We start from the raw sequence: 16,880 nt of genomic DNA on the forward strand, positions 1-16,880 counted from the left end.
CTGTTGTCCTACAAACCCACACTCCCCCTGATGGAAGAGTAAGAACAATACTCACAAGGACTGGAACTGAGATTTAATGCAAGAATGAAAGGACCTCTAACAGTGACTACAGGGGTGAAGGAATCCTGAGAACTGCAAAATGCAGCCCAGTTCTCCCTTCTGTTGATCTGATAGAAGCTCCAAAGCGGCTTGGCTTGGTCACTGTCCATAACTTAAGCTGCTTCTTGGCTGAATTCCTGCACTTGTGGTCTGGATGCCTGACAGACTTTTGCTCAATGCTCAGAAGCCCACAGCTCCAAGAAACCTGACTTGTTTTGCCTCACCCTTCTCCAGGCCTTGTGAAGCCAGAGGTGCTGGTGGCTAATCAGTGTTTACACTCGAGACTACTCGAACCCTAAATGCTGGCCTCTGGCCTCTTCTGTACTGGGCAGAGGGTAAAGAAGAGACTGAGAACTTAGTCCAACACAGCCCACTGTCAGCCAGTGCCCCCAGGAGATGCCCAGACTCTGAGGAAGACACACTAGCAGAGGCTCCCTAGAAGAGACTTGAAAGCAACCAAAAGTTCCCAGAGGGCCAACAAGGGAGCCTGAGACCCTGGGGATAAAATGGCCAGCATGGCCAAGTGAGCACTGGTTTATTGACCACACCTCACATTCCAGACATCCTGTGACAACTGAACACAGTTCCCTGACAGTTTTGCTGGAACATGGTGTAGACAGGGCCTGGACAGGGCCCAACCTTGGAGGAGTCTTATGTGGGTCTTCCAAGAAAAGTTATAATCCCCCTCCAAAAACAGAATCCCAAAAGAGGCCCACTGTGGCCCTAATAGGGAGAGATTTAGAGTTCTGCAGCAATTATGGGTTAAGAGCTGTTCGGAAGGCCCAACCTGGGCACTCAAGGACCTCAGCTGGCCTACCAGTGAAGGCCTGAGGGTGGTGTCTTCTCGTCTTTATTGCTTTCCAAGGAGAAGGGTGGGATCCGGACATCAAAGTGGGAGCCATCAGGTCTCTCAAAACGAAATGTGCCCCTAAGGATTAGAGAAGCTCCTTTAGAGGGAGAAAGGGCTGAACTGAAAGCCCTCTTGATCCATGTACACCCATGTCCTCTGATCCAGAGCCACAGATGGATAAGAAAGATTGGGGTTGTCATCTGCCTAGCTCATGACAGGATAACCAAAAATCCAAGAGCCCCATGTGGCCACACACAAAAGCACAGCTATTGAGATTCTGTCACTTGGATATGTACTATATGAGCAGCCCACCTGTACTTGAGAGTAAGGGGGGAACCCACCTACAGTACAGTCCCAAGTCTTAGAACCAACTCCTTAACCTAAAAATTGTAAGGAACTCATAGCCATAAAAACCAGACAGTCCACACAGCAGTGAGTAACACCCATTTGTGGACCTCACTCTGAACTGACCACAAGCTCAGCTTGCTCAGGATTCTCCCTTTGTTATTGTTGCCCTGAGTAGAAACAGGGTCTCCCAAGTGCTGTGATTACAGGTATACAACTACCACACCCAGCTCCAGCTCTCACGTCTCTAACTGGCAGCTGTCTGTGAAGCTGAGCAACATATACTCTAGAGAATACACTCACCACATGTGCCCACTGGAAGCTTGCAGGGAGACGTGGCTGCTATATTGGAATGCAGGCTGCTCCTTGGATAACACTGGTTCCTATAAGAATTCAGGTGAAATTGGTCAGACCAAGCCCCAGAAACACATTCCCTCCACTCTGGGATTGCCAAATACTGACTGGATGCCTCCTTCCACCCAAGCAACCACAACAGCCGACACTCATGCAATGACCATCTTTAGTACTTCCTCCTACATCAAGGGCAGTGGCCTGAGCCTCTTATTCTATCGCTAGGAAAAACAAACTGGGGGCACTGAGGGAAGGATGCTAGGCAGCCTCTCTCTGACTACATCTCTCCCTGCATTCACTCACATGAACAACTGCCAGACACAACAGCAGGCTCTGTCTGCAGATTTTATTCTCTTGGTGACTATTAAGTACTATATGATCCTTATGTTAGCAGCAAGAAACAGATTTGGGTTTGGGTTACATATTTGCCCAAGCCAGGCATGGTGGCACACACTTTTGATCCCAGCACTAGGAAGGCAGAGGAAGGTAGAGTTTGAGGCCAGCCTGGTCTACAAAGTGAGTTCCAGTACAGCCAGGAGTATTACACAGAGAAACTCTGTCTCTAAAATTTGAAAAGAAGAAAGAAAGAGAAAGAAAGAAAGAGTGCCCCAAAGTTATATAGTATATGGCTGGAATTTGAAGGCAAGCCCTACTTAGAATTTTTTTTTTTTGATTTTTAAAGACATACCATACAGCCCAATACTGCCTCAAATTCCAGGTTACTGGATTATAAGTGTGTGCCACATACCCAGTCCAAACCCCACTTTCCCAAGTGTCTTCTAAGTGGTACTGGATGACACTAGTACCATTTGTGACTTAATCTCTCAAGAGACAGGGTAGGATAGGCAGGGAACATAAAATCAAATCTCTTTAAGAAACACTAGATAGATGAATGCAAAAAAGACACAACACAGGTGGTACATATCCCAAAATCAATCAGAGTGCTTTTGTCTGTTAGGGGGAAGTGTGTGCGTGTGCATGCGTGCGTGCATGTGTGTGCGTGCGTGCGTGCGTGTGTGTGTGTGTGTGCAGTGTGCAACTTGTCTTATGTGTGGAAGTCAGAAGGTAACTTGGAGTCAGTGCACAACTTCTACTGTGTGAGTTTCAGGGATCACACTCAGATCAGCAGGCTTGGCAGCAAGCCCCTTTACCTACTGAGCCATCTTATCAGACCTTATTATTTTTTTTTCCCAACAGAGTCTCATGTAATTCAGGCTGACTTCAAACTTTTTATGTAGCCCACATATAGCCTTAAATTCTGATCCTTCTGACTCTATTTCCCACAAATTCAGGGTTTTAAAAGGCATGCCATCTGGGTATGATGTAGCTAGAGTGTTGGTCTAACATGCACAAAGCCCTCAGTTTGACCTCAAGCGTTGGAGTGTGGTGGGAAGACTAATAAGACATGCTGCTAAGAGAAGTCCATGAGCTCTGGGGTCAGAAAGAGAGCCCAGCAGTTAGACTCTTGTAGAGAACCAGGTTTCCAGAGGTATGTGTTTCAAGACAGGGATTCGTGTATCCCAGGCAGTCAAGGATGACCCTAAACTCCCCAAGTGCTAAGATTATAGGCACATAAAACCATGCTCAGGTAATGTAGTATTGGGGTCAAATTCATGATGCCAGGCAGGCACTCTACTAACTGAGCTACATCCCATATCCCTTATTAATTAGTTTCTAAGTCTCACTCTTCATCTGTGAAACAGGTTACAGACAAGCTACCCCACAGGGCTGTTGTAAGACTTTTAACCACAGAGAACCCAGGGTGTCACTCTGTCCATAACCAGAGAGGAAGAAAACATACCCAAAGTTCCCAGGGCTGCTAACAGGACTAGCAGCTAGGCCATAGTGGCCCAATGATGCTCACCCTGCCCACGACCCCTCGTCCTCGAACTGTCTCCAAGGTGCCTGAGAGACTGAATATCCGCCAGTGCCGCTCCCGAAGCTGTACCACATCACTGTCCAAGTTCTCCAAGCGTATACAGTAGCGCCACTGTGAGGCAAATAGTAACCCTTAGGCCAGCCCATCCAGAATTCCACAGAGAGTAAAAAGCAACAAAAGCTGACACCTACTTTTACAGTGTGGATGGCTGCATCCACCCTGGCCAAGAGGCAAACACCGTGCCTCCATACCTCCCCCAGGCCCTTCCTGAGCTCTTGCCAAGGGAGACACTCACCCAATAGACGTGGGAATTCTGGGCTTCCTGGAGGGGGAAAAGGTTTGAGGATGAGACTAAGTCTGTTCCAATCAACACATCTCAAATGAAGTATTCCTGGAAGGCGGCAGAGACTGATCAAGCTGTGAATATCTGGGAGCCAATGGTGAATGTGATAGAACTATGGTCAACAACCTCCCACATCCTTCCTGCTCTGTCCCCTCTCCAATCCTGTTAAAACCAACAGATTGGATGCCAAGAGAAATCCATTACAGGGCTCTGTTCTCACCAGCCTCCCTGACAACCCTGACCCCATCACTCCCACCTGGGCCCCTGTCATCCTCCTTCCAGCCCTTTTATGGCCATTCTTTGATGAATGTTGACATCCCCTATGACTAAGTCCTAATAGGAAGAAGTTTTCTGTATACTTGTATCTGCAGGCCTAGCTTGAAGTGAGGCAAGACATGGATCAATAAATATTTGGTTACTAAACACAAAGTGTGATAATCAGCCCACATTGGTTTAGGCAAGTATATGTATATATATTTTTCCTTTTTTTAAAAATATATTTTGTATACAATATTCTGTCTGTGTATATGCCTGCAGGCCAGAAGAGAGTACCAGACCTTATTACAGATGGTTGTGAGCCACCATGTGGTTGCTGGGAATTGAACTCAGGACCTTTGGAAGAGCAGGCAATGATCTTAACCTCTGAGCCATCTCTCCAGCCCCTGTATATATATTTTTCACAAGAAAGAGTCCCTCTACCAGAAGGGAGAATGAGGAGCTGACTTCCTGGTCTGTGGGTTTTCTGCTCTGAGTCATGGTGTTGGCCATTACCAAGAGGTTACTCAACCACACACTACACATGAGCACTTGATAGCAGAACCACGGGCAGGGTTTGGGATCAGATACACTCCCACCCCCATCCCAAGAGGCACATCAGGGATATTATACAGAATCTGGGGCCTAGCCTGGCAGGAAGAAGCCCAGGCTAGCACATACCCTCATGCCCATATAGAAAGGGATGACTGTGACACGGATGTTCTCAGTTGTTTCCCGGTGGACATCAGAGAGCTCTAGCCAGGGGTGATTCTTCTCTTGCCAGGCCCGTAGTGTTTCTCGAGCCACAAAAGGGGGTGCTGGAAGAGACAACAGGTTAGTGCAGACCAGAGTCCTAGGCACAGCACTTGCTCTCCGACTGCCTCCCAGAAACCCCTTCCCAGTTATGCCCAAAGGAACGAGACAACACATACAGCAAAAGCAAGACTGGAAGAAGGGCTGGGCAGTGGTGGCGCACACCTTTAATCCCAGCACTCGGGAGGCAGAGGCAGGCGGATCTCTGTGAGTTCGAGGCCAGCCCAGACTACAAGAGCTAGTTCCAGGACAGGCTCCTAAGCGACAGAGAAACCCTATCTCAAAAAAAAAAAAAAAAAAAAAAGACAGGAAGAAGGTGCAGAGCTGCTACTGAGATTATGTCCTGAGGAGCGTGATGCCATGGGAAAGAGCTAGGAGTTAACAGCCCTGGTTTTCAGAACTCTAGTTGCTATTACCTAGCAAATGTGAACTGCTTCTCTTCACCAGCCTTTTCTACTCATGTAAGGAAACAGTAGCCACCAAGCACACAGGATGAGGAGAAATTAAGAAGGGATATGGGACTAGATCTAGCTGCCAGTTATTTCTGATACTCTGCATGAAGAAAGGGCCCTCCCTTCCTGGCTTCCTTCCTAAGCAATTACCTTTTGTCTGGTCATAGAGAAGAAATCTTTCAAAGAGCTCGTGTTGGATGGGAACCTGATCCGTGGAGGTGTAGGGGAGGATGTCTTCATGGCTGACATAGTCCAAGCCTGGCACAGAAAGGCAGAGTTGGCAAGACTCACAGAGTGGAGGAATGAGACAGAGAGGAAATACTTCTGGCCTTGCCCAAGGTAGGCGACCCTGGCACCACAGCTCTCGGTACCATGATCCCTCCCTGTAGATGACAGGACATCAGATCCTGCTCCCTGGGACACCAGACCCCTGCTTCTCAGGTACCATTTGCATGATAACTCCTCACCTGGGATGGCATAGAGGGCCCGGCTGTCATCGTGGTTAGCCAAGAAGGTCACAGCTTCTGTCTGAGATCTCTGAGACTAAAGCAGAAGGTGATTCAAAGGTTTCTTGGCCACTACCCAGCTTTGCGGCCTTGAGGCCCAGAGCTAACCTGAGCTCTGTCTGAGCCCTCTTTGTCCCTAAATGAGTGAAAACCTCTCCCATGGAGAGGACCCCAGGCCCAGGCACTTGCTTACTTACTATATGTGGGCAGTCGCGGGCATCAATCAGCACCTGATAGTAAGTGTGAGTTTTGCCTTTCACCTCCTTAGAGCCATGGCCAGCAGGGTTCTCTGCTCTGTGGGGTAGAAGAAGCCCAGATGACCACAGAGAAGTGGAAGCTGTACCTGGCTCAGCTAACCACCTCCTCTCCTAAATGGGCTGGTTCATGACTGGAAAGGGCCTTGGCACAGGTCAAGTCAGCACCTGCTCAACACCACCTCCAGTTAGCCTCTCCCTGGTGTGAGCAAACAATGGACCCTACTGGGCCCATGCAGTTACCACTCTCCGAGCACCTCCTACAAGAGGGTCATTACAAAAGAATCATATTGCTACCTGACTCCCCAAGGGCACAAGAACCCTGTGGTTCTCTCACCCCAGGGTGCTCTGTGATCATTCAGTGGCACTGCCTTCTCTTTGTAATGTATCCTACACCCTCTTTTGTCCTCCAGGAGTACTGCATGAATGTGGTGCACAGACATGCACACAGGCAGAATACTCACATACATTATATAAAAATAAAATCTTGTTGGGTAGTGGTGGCACACGCCTTTAAAGTACTTGGAAGGCAGAAGCAGGCTGATCTCTGTGAATTCAAGGTCAGCCTGGTCTACACAGAAAGTTCCAGGACAGCCAGAGCTACACAGAGCGACCCCTGTCTCAAAAACCAAAAATAAACAAACAAATAAGTAATAATAAAAAAAAGAGCAGTAGGAGCCTATTTTGGGAGGCTGAAAGAGATCCTACATGATTAGTATTAAGTACTTTTTCTCCGTGAGTATGAGTGTCAGAAAAATACTCTGGGGTTATTTATTTTGTTTGCTTTTTGAAACAGGGTCTCTCTACATAGCCCCAGCAGTCCTGGAACTCACTATGTAGACCAGGCTGCCCTTGAACTCACAGAGATCCTCCTGCCTCTGCATCCTGAGAGCTGGAATTAAAAGTGTGCACTACCATGCCTGGTTGGGTTGTTTTTTTGTTTTTTGTTTTTTGTTTTTTTAAATAGGGTTTCTCTGCGTAGGCCTGGCTATCCTGGAATTTACTTTACTATGGTCTCAAACTCAGAGAGCCACTCGCCTCTGCTTCCTGAGAGATTGAGATTAAAGGCGTGTGCCACCACCACGCAGCCATGGTTGGGGTTGTTTCTAAAGCCCAAGAGGATGCTGTTTTCACCCGAGGCCCCAACTGAGTCTGTCTGCCACAAGTCAGGCCACCCGAGGACACCATAAGACATGATAGGGAAACTTACTTTTCTGGAGCTGCAGAAGCCACATCCCGATCATACAGTCTGGCCTGCCAGGGAAACAGGACAACCCCTCGGTAGCCAAAAACGCTATGAAGGAATAGCTGGAAGGAAAAAGAGACCTCACTGAGCCTGCTGTCCAGCAAATCCATCCAGGTGGGATCTGACCATTAAGTAGTATGGGTGCAGGCAACTGAAGCACAATCTTGCCAGCTTTCCCCGCAAACTCTGCACTTAATCTAAACTGCAGTATGCTCATGCCTCATCACTGGGTGACCTCACTCACCTTTCAAGTCACCTTTGGCCTTTAGGGAACTTTCCTTAATCCTCCTCTTAGTCCAGTATAGTGACACTGGCTCTATTTGTCTTTTTAAAAGATTTATTTTACTTTTAACTGTGTGTATATATCAGTATGTGGGTATGTGCATGTGAGTGCAGGGACCCAAGGAAGTCAGAGACATTGAATCCCCTGGAGCAGGAGCTGTAGGCGGGTCCTCTGGAGAAACAGTAAGCACTCTTACCCACTAGACTATCTCTCCAGCCCCTACTGACCATATCTCTGTCATTGTCCTGGAGCTGTGAACTCCAGGATAGAAAGAACACTAAAGCTTAACATTTGGTCAGTTTTAGGCATACAGATAAATAAATAGCTTCCATTACTTACAACGGTCTTTTGTTTCAGAGGGTTTTGAATTTTGGTATGCCAGTCTGGCCTCAATCTTGCTAGGTAGCTAAGAATGACCTCAAAGTCCTGATCCTCCCACCTCCACGTCCCAAGTGTTAGGCTCACAGGAGTAGACCACCACATTCAGTCTGTGCTGTAGGAGAATGGAAACCAAGGCTTCAAGCAAGCCAGGCACTTTAAACTAAAGAACATCCCTAGCCTGATTCGTATGTATATCTGTATGAGAGTGTCATACGCTGGAATTGGTATTATAGTCAGTTGTAAGCTGCCATGTGGATGCTGGGAATTGAACCCAGGTCCTCTGGAAAAACAGCCAGTGCTTTTAACTGCTGAGCCATCTCTCCAGGCCTGATTTGTATTTTTAACAAGGATCTTTTTAAATAATAATAGTTATTATTGCTTTGGGAAGGTGTAAATATACAAGTGCCATGGTGTGTGGAGGCCAAAGGATGACTCTGTGGAATCAGTTCTCTCCTCCACTTTTACTTCCAGGCTTCCTCAGCAAGTGCCTTTCCCACTGCACCATTATCACTGGACTCTTATTGACCTCAAAACTGAAGCGTTCTTTCTGCTCCTGCTTCTGGAGCAATGGGAGGAGATGCTACTGTACACCTATCTCCAGACCCTCCTCTTTAAAAAGCTTGTGATTCTAATGCACACAAGGTGTGTACATGCATCAACACCCAGGCAAACTAAATAAATAGATGTGAAAGATCTTTTGGGTCAATTAGATGGTTCACTGGGTAAAGGCAATTGCCACCAAACCTAATGACCTGAGTCTGATCAGAGCCCCAAATGGTGGGAGGAAAGAACCACTCTCCACAAGCTGTTCTTTGATCTCCAGGCATGGGCGTGTGCTCACTCTCTCTCACACACATTAAGTCAATGTAAAAACTGTTTTTTTTAATTTGTGATTCTGAGCTGAGCATGGTTTCATACATCTATAACCCCAGAATTCTGTAAATTAAGGAAATAAGATTACAGGTTCAAGGTCAGCCAGAATTATAGAATAAATTCAAGGCTAAACGAAACTATATAGAAGACTGCCTCAAAACAAAACCAAGACTTATAAACTTGGTCTACCACCAAACATGAAGACAGACAGAAGCTTTGAGGGTTCAGCTCAGCAATACAGCATCTGTCTTTAGCATTATGGGGAAGGGGATGTGGAATGAAAAGAAAAAAATACCACTGAGATTCAGTACTGTGGCCAAATGTGGCTCAATTCCGAAACAGAATAGTCCATGAAAACGAGAGCTGACCCAGCACATACCTACCTGCCCAGTCTCATATTTTCCATTCTGTTTTGGCACCTCAAATACACCAACTGTCTCCAACACCTTGCCCTCTGCACGGTTTCTGGTTGGTAAGGAAAAGAATAAGCAAATAAAATGCTAAGAAGGTAACAGTCATTCCCCATCAGGAGAAACAAACAAAAACCCTCGCCGGCGTTCAGAGGGGCCAGGGCAATAACATCAGAGAAGGCCAAGAATGCTGTCTTTCCTTCTTTAGGACTCAGCCATAGGCCTCCACTTGGTGAAGACTTCCTAGGCTCCCAGTGTCAGATCTAACTACGCCAAATTTACTTTCTCCTGTCTTCACTTAGCATGCCCAAGGTCATGCCTGCACATCCTGTTTAAATGTCCATCTTCACCCACCCCGGCCTCCCACAGCACTTTAACTGTCCTTCCAGGTCTGCACTTCAGTCACTGGTGTCCTCGCCTTGAGTCCACGAGAGACTATTTGTTCCGAGAGCAATGCCTGGTGTGTAAGAAGTGCTCACAAAGCGGCTGTTCTGAGGCAAGCCGTTCTCTTTCTGCTCTTACCGCTCCTCCTTGCAGTGCACTCAATAAACCTGTCATTTGCTACTCTGAAAAATTGTTCTGAACGAGTATGGTTCCCCACGTCTGTAATCTCAGGGCTCTTGAGGCTGAGACTGGAGGATCACAAGTTCTGGGCCAATCTGGGTACACAGCATGACTGTCCCAATTCTACACATCCATATACCCTCTAAACTGTAACCATCTTTCCGCTGACCTGAGGACTTAACATCTCTAAATTGCCGAAGGTACAGCATACAGCACACTACTGCAGTCTCTCGACATAGTGCCCCCCTCCCCCTAAAATTATTTAAGTCTTAAATAGTAAATTTATCCGGTTAGTTCCATCTTTTTAAATAGGACTAATTTTTCTGTGGGCCCATCAAAGCACTGTGATTTTATTTTGGAAATGTTGACTTCAAACCCAACTCGATCAGTCTTGCCTGGTCCCTAAAAGGCTCTGTTTACGCCATTCCCAAGCCTCCAATCCTCTTTCCCAAGTCACGTAGGCAAAATCAAGTTTCCCCAAGGTCACAAGGAAACCTAGGTACCCACAAAGGCAGACACTTAAATCTACTTGTTTCCCACGTAATAGCATCTTTTTGAGAGAAGCCATGAGCCAATAAGGACTGGGGATCAAAGTCAAAATCCCTGTAGTTGTATTAAATGGCAGCCCACTAAAGGTGCTGCGGACCCCAGCAAGGGAGGCAGGATTCGCTGAAGAAGCGTTACTTGTTCTCCCTCAGAGTGCCCTGCACGCCAGGGCCCTGGGCCGTGCTCCCTTCTCTGCTCCTGGCACATGTCTCAAGCAGCGCATGTCGGCTCCCTGCTCGGAATCCTTTCTCTGTTGACACTCCGGCTGCCCACAGACAGTCGGGCCTTCTGGCCTCCTTAGTGGCTAGGAACATGCTCCCCAAATTCTGGGCCCGGCTCCCCGGTACCCTGGCTCCGTCCCTCACCGGGACGACAGATGCCTTCGCGTCGTCGCTGTGGCCACCGGCGGAAGGGTCCCTGCTCCACCGACCGCACACAGCGGCCTCGACCCTCGGGCCGTGGCCAGCGACCGAGACCACCAGCGGCTGCCCACGGCCAGGGCCCGTCGGGCCACACACCCTGCCATGTCCCGCCCGAGCGCCCGCTCGGCTGCTGACACAGGGCCCGACCCGCGGCGGGGCGGCGTCCCGCCCCCGCCCCACACTGCCCCGCGCCGGAGCCCCGCCCCTTGGCCCTCGGGTCCGCCCCCCGCGGCCGCGCGGGTTCGTCCAGCTACATCCGGCGCAGGTGAGCGGAAGTTCCAGTCTGGGATCAGCTGACCAGAGCGTGAGCTGGAAATGGCGTCTTCCTTGCTTGGGGGCGAGCGATTGATTCGCGCTTTGGGCCCTGGCGGAGAACTGGAACGGGAGCAGCTGCCCCGGAAGCTGCGTGCCCAGCTTGAGGCTGCTCTGGGGAAGAAACACACGAGCAGTGATGGCGCCACGGGCCCCCGGCGCCTGATTCCCTTCCGTCTGATACGAGAACTACATCAGCATCTGAGAGAAAGAAGTGAGCGGACCCCAATCAAGAGTCGTCGCCTCATTTTCAGATCTAATCCCTCCTGAGTCTTTTTGCCCCTATCACTCACGCGTGCCTACCAGGTTCTCATTTAGCCAGTCCAAACCCCTCTTAAACCAGGTTCACCACTTCCATCTTAATTTCCGTGGGAATTCTTCGGATTTGTGTAGATTTTGTTGAGTGCCCCCTTTTAAGGTCCACCTAAGTCCACCTGATTCTTAAGGAATTAGAGATTCTAGCCCAGTACTATTTACCATTTTAAGTTTGTACATTTGGGGGCCATTTAACGTAGTGAGCTTCTGTTTGGGAATAGTGATTTTCCTTTCATCTCAAAGGCAAGGGCAGGGGATTTTTTAAAAAAAAAAAATTAATGAGCTGTGTATTTTTTTCTTCTCTGCTTCCATACCTTCTTCGCTCATGAAGGGAATTCTGGGAAATTCTGATCCCGCCTCAGCCCCCGTTTAGGGGTGATGGTAGGGAAATAAAATGACCCCAAAGAAAACCAAGACCTATATTGAAAGGTCTGAACTGAGAGTCGCATCTAGTTCTATTCCTTTCAGAGAAGTCAGTTCTCCTCTTTGGACCCGTTTCCTATCTGCTAAGGGAGGGACTAGGGTAAACTGGCATGTAACATGTTTTGCCAGAATTAACATCCTGGCCAGAAGTGCAAAGAGTAGATACTCAACTATTAGGACTGAAGAGGACATTAGGAAAAGATCCTCCAATACCGTGTGCTCTGAATGTTTAGCCCCACAACGACCCAATCCTATCTAGGACGGATCTATTATTTTTACAAGACTAACCTACCATTGGCAGGATGACTGAAGACTGATAGCTAATATCAGCTGTGTAGCACTAGGAAATACTAAGGCGGAATTGTCCTGGATTTGTCTTGGTTGAAATTTATCTTAATTTAAATTAATAAAAAAAAAAGAGAAAAAAATGATCATGAGACTGGGAATAGCACATGCATGAAATCCTAGGATCTAAGGGGCTGAAGCAGGTGACTGGGTGTGGTGATGCATTCACATGTATACACACACATACATACACACATATTTATGTGGATATCCTATATCCTAGGGATGGGTAAACCGGGATTGGCCATGTTTTATTTGGGTCAATTCAGTCTTACAGCCTCAGCTTCACGGGTCAATATGTGGAACCTTTTTCTTCCCAGATTCCAACCTATACCTTCATGAACTCCTAAAAGGCAGTGAAATCTACCTCCAAGAGGTTGTGAAACCTCCTCGGGTATGTAAGGGATATATTTGTGAGAGTAAGTACATGCTGAGTTGGGTATGGATTTTATTAACCAACTTTCAGTTTTGAGATCTTATATTTTAATTATTTAGAATAGCTGGAATGTGGCTTGGTGGAAGAGTACTTGACAAACAACCCTGAGTTCAGTTGTTAGCATCAAAAAAATAAATAAATTTGGGGACCAGAGTGGACCAGTGGCCACCCAACATGGGAACCTGGCTTTAGTCCTCAGGACCCACATAGTGTAGGGAGAGAGGTTGTCTCTTACCTCCACACATGCCCCGTGGCTTGTATGTGCACATGTACAAAGGATTAAACAACAACAACAAAGGTATTTGGAGCCAGGCAGTCGTGGTGCATGGCTTAGATCCCAGCACTAGCACTCCAGAGGCAGAGGCAGGCGTATCTCTAAGTTTAAGGCCAGCCTGGTGTACAGAGGGAGTTCTAGGACAGCCAGGGCTACTCAGAGGAAACCCTGCCTAGAAAAAAACAAAAACAACAATAACAAAATCTTTAGAATCTAAAATCAGAGAAGGAAGCCTTGTCTGACAAATTTGGAAAGTTGAGATCCAGTAATCCATTTTCCAGGCAATGGAAGTAAAACCAGTATGCAGATGCCCCCATCACCCTTTGCAGTACATTGCATGTTGGAATCAATAATTATGACATATTTTGTATCAAGAAATATGTAGAAGAATGTCATTCTTCTCATGTGGTTGTTTTTGCTTTAGAATCCAGAGCTGGTTGCCCGACTAGAGAAGATTAAGATACAGCTAGCCAATGAGGAATATAAGCGGATCACTCGAAATGTCACTTGTCAGGTAAGGCCTACCCCTGCAGCAGAAATACTTACAGAATTTAAATTTAATTTTATTTATTTATTGTTTTTTGATACAGGGTTTCTCTGTGAAACAGTTCTGACTGTCTTGGAACTCGCTTTGTAGACCATGCTGACCTCGAACTCACAGAGATGCACTTGCCTCTGCCTCCCAAATGCTGAGATTAGAGGCGTGTGCCACCACCGCCCAGCCAGAGTTTTAATTTTAAAAACAGCAGAAGCAGAGTATAGTGGCACACACCTTCAATCCCAATACTCCTGATGGAGGGGCAAGTGGATCCAGCTAGAACTATATAGTGAGACCCTGTATCAAAACGGGAAAGAAAAACATGGGAATTCAAGCTCACTTTATGTACTATTCTAGAACTATAAGGTCTCTGTGTTCTGCCAGGTGTGGTGTATGTCTTTAATCCCAGCCAAGGCTGTTAACACAGAGAGACCCTGTCTTGAAAAACAAACCAGCAAAAAGACCTCTGTGTTTTATCTAGAGCAAACATAATCTTGCTCACTGAGACTCGGCTTAGATGGTAACAGATTCTTAAATATCAAAGAAGTGGAGGTGAGCCTTGGCACTCTTTCTTCGTTCAAGGAAGGGGCTCTGTGACCCAGGCAGGCCTGGAATTCTGTATTCTCTTGTCCAGCCTCCCAAATGTTAGGATTACAGGTATACCTATAACCTTTCATTTTTGCTGACAAGACTCCTTTGGCATGTTCTGCTATAAGGTAGGAAAGGAGATGGATCCTGGGAGCCTGCATCCTTCTTTTTATCATCTAGACGGCATCATACAAGTCCAGGGAAAAGAATCCCTGGAGAGGGCAGCATTAGTCTGTTGAGAGAAAAGAGCTGAGACCAGACTGGCAAAGATAGATTTCTGTACAGAATTTCATTCTGAAATGATCTGGTTTTTTTGGTTTTTTTTTTGTTTTTTTTTTGTTATTCTGTTTTTTTCCCAGGATGCACAGCGTGGGGGGACACTCAGTGACCTGGGAAAACAAGGTGAGGTACTAGGAACCCAGGCTGCTCAAGCCCCTCAGGACTGGTCTTGGCCTTCCTTCCCACTGCTCTCTTCTTGGCACAAGGCTAAGATATTCAGTCTTGGTCTCTGAGGACAACCCAGTGGATGTGGGGGCAGCTAGGAGGCAATAGGATCTCCCTGAGAACATTGACCTAAATGTTTCTCTGAACTGCTTCCAAAGTGAGATCGGTGAAGGCTCTGGTCATTACCATCTTCAACTTCATTGTCACGGTGGCAGCTGCCTTTGTCTGCACTTACCTAGGAAGCCAGTATATCTTCACAGAAATGGCCTCGGTGAGTAGGCACTGGGCAGGACAAAGTGCCCCTTGTTGGGGTTAATGGGAAAGGGAGGATGTGTGTGAAAGTGCACAGGTTATCAGTTGCATATATTTATTCAATGAACAGGGCAGTGGTTCTCATCCTTCCTAATGCAGAGGCCTGGTAATACAGTTCCTCATGTTGTGGTGACCCCCAACCATAACAATAGTTTCATTGCTACTTCATAACTGTAATTTTGCTGCTGTTATGAATCATAATGTAAATATTTGATATGCATCCCCTGTGAAAGGGTCATATGGGGTTGTGACCCACAGATTAAGAACCACTGACTTAGGGACTGGGATAGGGAATCTCCTTCCTTGATAGAGAAGCTAAGGGCTGCAGATTTGGGTGTTGGTCTGCATCCCCTACCTGGTTCTTCCCCTGGCAGAGAGTGCTGGCTGCATTGATCGTCGCCTCGGTGGTAGGTTTGGCAGAGCTATACATCATGGTGAGGGTGATGGAAGGCGAACTCGGGGAGCTGTAACTGGTGCTTCACATCAAAGTCTGGAAGAAGTTTGGGGAGCCCCAGACTGTCCATTGTCCATCACTGACTCTCAGTCAATCCACAAAGCTCTATGTACTCAGCTACAGTTAGTTAGAGAACCGGGTCAAGTTCTTCGTTGGGGAGCCATATCTGCTGTCAGTTTCCTTGGAGAGGAATAGAGAAGATTCAGACAGCAGTGATTCTTTAAAAGCGAAAGAACTGGTCTCAATAACTGCTCCTGAATCCAGTGCCCATTTGCTTTCTGCGGTTTATTCTGAGTCTGCTGAGTCTGGGGTTTTCCCATCAGAAGAAAGAATCCAGACCTTCTCCCCAAATGGGCCAGACTGCCTTGAACTGGTCCAAGTGCATACATCAGTCAGCATCCTTCATCCACATATCTGAGAGCAGAAGACCCTCAGGAAGCAGAAGGCATGAACCTGAGAAGAACCAGTCAGAAATGGGCATCAAATGAGAGAAAAGTGGTTGATATGGGATGGTGGAGCTGGAAGTCAGGCAGCTAACTTTTTCTAGAAAAGAAAATGGGATCAGGCCATTTTCCAGAAGTCAAAACAGGCTGAAAGAAAGCAGATGATCAGCTGTGATCCTTCTGTTAATGGAGCCAAAGGTGTCCACGTTGTCCTGTTGTCTGTGTTGTGTTGCACTTTTCAGAACGTAGATAAGTTAGATCATCTGTGTTCAGAACTTAAGTTGGAGAAACTGTTTAAGATCCTTGAAAATGTTATTTATCTAATAAATATTTCTTGTGTTCAGTGCGTTTTTATTTTAGATCCTGTGAGAGTACAAAGCACAAAACCTGTGATCCTGAGAATTGCTCAATATCTGCCCTTTCTTTTGTTAGTGACAGGGTCTTACTATGTAGCTCTGGCTGACCTCAGACTCGTGGCAGTCCTCCACCTCTGCCTCCTGAGTCCTAGGATCCAGGCATGTGCCATCATGGCAGGTGCATGAGATCTGTTTGGCCTACCAGCTTTCCTTCCTTCCTTTTTTGTGTATGTGTGGCTATATATGCATACAGGAGCCTGTGGGGATGAGAGGAGCTAGAGTTCAACTACTGTGCGGGTGCTGCAGGCTGAGCCTCCATTCTCTGCAAGAGCCGTGAATCACTGAGCCATCACTTCAGCCCTCTTCTTAATTGTAGACTTTCGGTTTCCTTGATGTGCTCTGATAGTGTGGTTTTTCTCTTAATTTTTTTTTTTGTAATTTATTTTACTTCCATGTGTGAATGCGTGTGAGTACAGAGTTTTCACATGAGTCTCTTCTGCCTACTGCAGGCTACCTTTTCCTGTCTCTCCTCTATTATAAATGCTGGGATCCAACTCTTCCTGTGGACTCTGTTCATCAGGCTTGTACAGCAGATGCTTTTATCTGCTGAGCCATATCTCTGGCCATCTGTTTTTTTCTAATCTTGTCTCTTATATTCTTACTAGATCAGTAGACATTTTGTCAGTTGTTTTTACCAGTTCCTGTTAGTAGGGAGAGGTGTCAAGTGCAAGAAAATATAAGTAGAACAGGCTGGCCTTGAACTCACAG

General features: G+C 46.9%; 2 protein-coding genes across 2 annotated transcripts; one reads left to right on the forward strand and one right to left on the reverse strand.

The window, feature by feature from the left end:
- Nucleotides 1–58: 58 nt before the first annotated feature.
- Poldip2 (DNA polymerase delta interacting protein 2) lies at nt 59–11,014 on the reverse strand. The gene is made up of 11 exons (XM_087910238.1): nt 10,816–11,014; nt 9,314–9,395; nt 7,358–7,455; nt 6,091–6,187; nt 5,855–5,930; nt 5,538–5,645; nt 4,804–4,940; nt 3,820–3,846; nt 3,510–3,635; nt 1,598–1,677; nt 59–1,027 (listed from the first exon to the last, which is right to left on the reverse strand). Exons 1-11 carry the CDS (start codon nt 10,974–10,976, stop codon nt 913–915), a joined length of 1,107 nt encoding a protein of 368 aa, XP_087766364.1. The 5' UTR covers nt 10,977–11,014; the 3' UTR covers nt 59–912.
- Nucleotides 11,015–11,133: 119 nt separating this feature from the next.
- On the forward strand, nt 11,134–16,099 carry Vma12 (vacuolar ATPase assembly factor VMA12). Its single transcript, XM_085695448.2, has 6 exons — nt 11,134–11,398; nt 12,588–12,661; nt 13,402–13,491; nt 14,463–14,505; nt 14,706–14,818; nt 15,234–16,099. Exons 1-6 carry the CDS (start codon nt 11,188–11,190, stop codon nt 15,327–15,329), a joined length of 627 nt encoding a protein of 208 aa, XP_085551574.2. The 5' UTR covers nt 11,134–11,187; the 3' UTR covers nt 15,330–16,099.
- The last annotated feature ends 781 nt before the right edge of the window (nt 16,100–16,880 follow it).

The sequence above is a fragment of the Myodes glareolus genome, chromosome 9 (assembly GCF_982192425.1).
Source record: "Myodes glareolus chromosome 9, mMyoGla1.1, whole genome shotgun sequence".
In the NCBI taxonomy this organism is placed as follows: Eukaryota; Metazoa; Chordata; class Mammalia; order Rodentia; family Cricetidae; genus Myodes; species Myodes glareolus.

Bases quoted from the DNA above. Each gene is read 5' to 3' on its own strand.
- Vma12 (XM_085695448.2), top strand. From the start codon at position 11,188: ATGGCGTCTTCCTTGCTTGGGGGCGAGCGATTGATTCGCGCTTTGGGC. The intron at 12,662-13,401 runs GTATGTAAGGGA...TTTTTGCTTTAG, and splicing joins AGGTTGTGAAACCTCCTCGG to AATCCAGAGCTGGTTGCCCG. The intron at 14,819-15,233 runs GTGAGTAGGCAC...TTCCCCTGGCAG, and splicing joins TCTTCACAGAAATGGCCTCG to AGAGTGCTGGCTGCATTGAT.
- Poldip2 (XM_087910238.1), bottom strand. From the start codon at position 10,976: ATGGCAGGGTGTGTGGCCCGACGGGCCCTGGCCGTGGGCAGCCGCTGG. The intron at 6,188-7,357 runs GTAAGTTTCCCT...TCTACCCCACAG, and splicing joins GCTTCTGCAGCTCCAGAAAA to AGCAGAGAACCCTGCTGGCC. The intron at 1,028-1,597 runs GTGAGTGTATTC...TCTAATCCTTAG, and splicing joins GCTTCCAGTGGGCACATGTG to GGGCACATTTCGTTTTGAGA.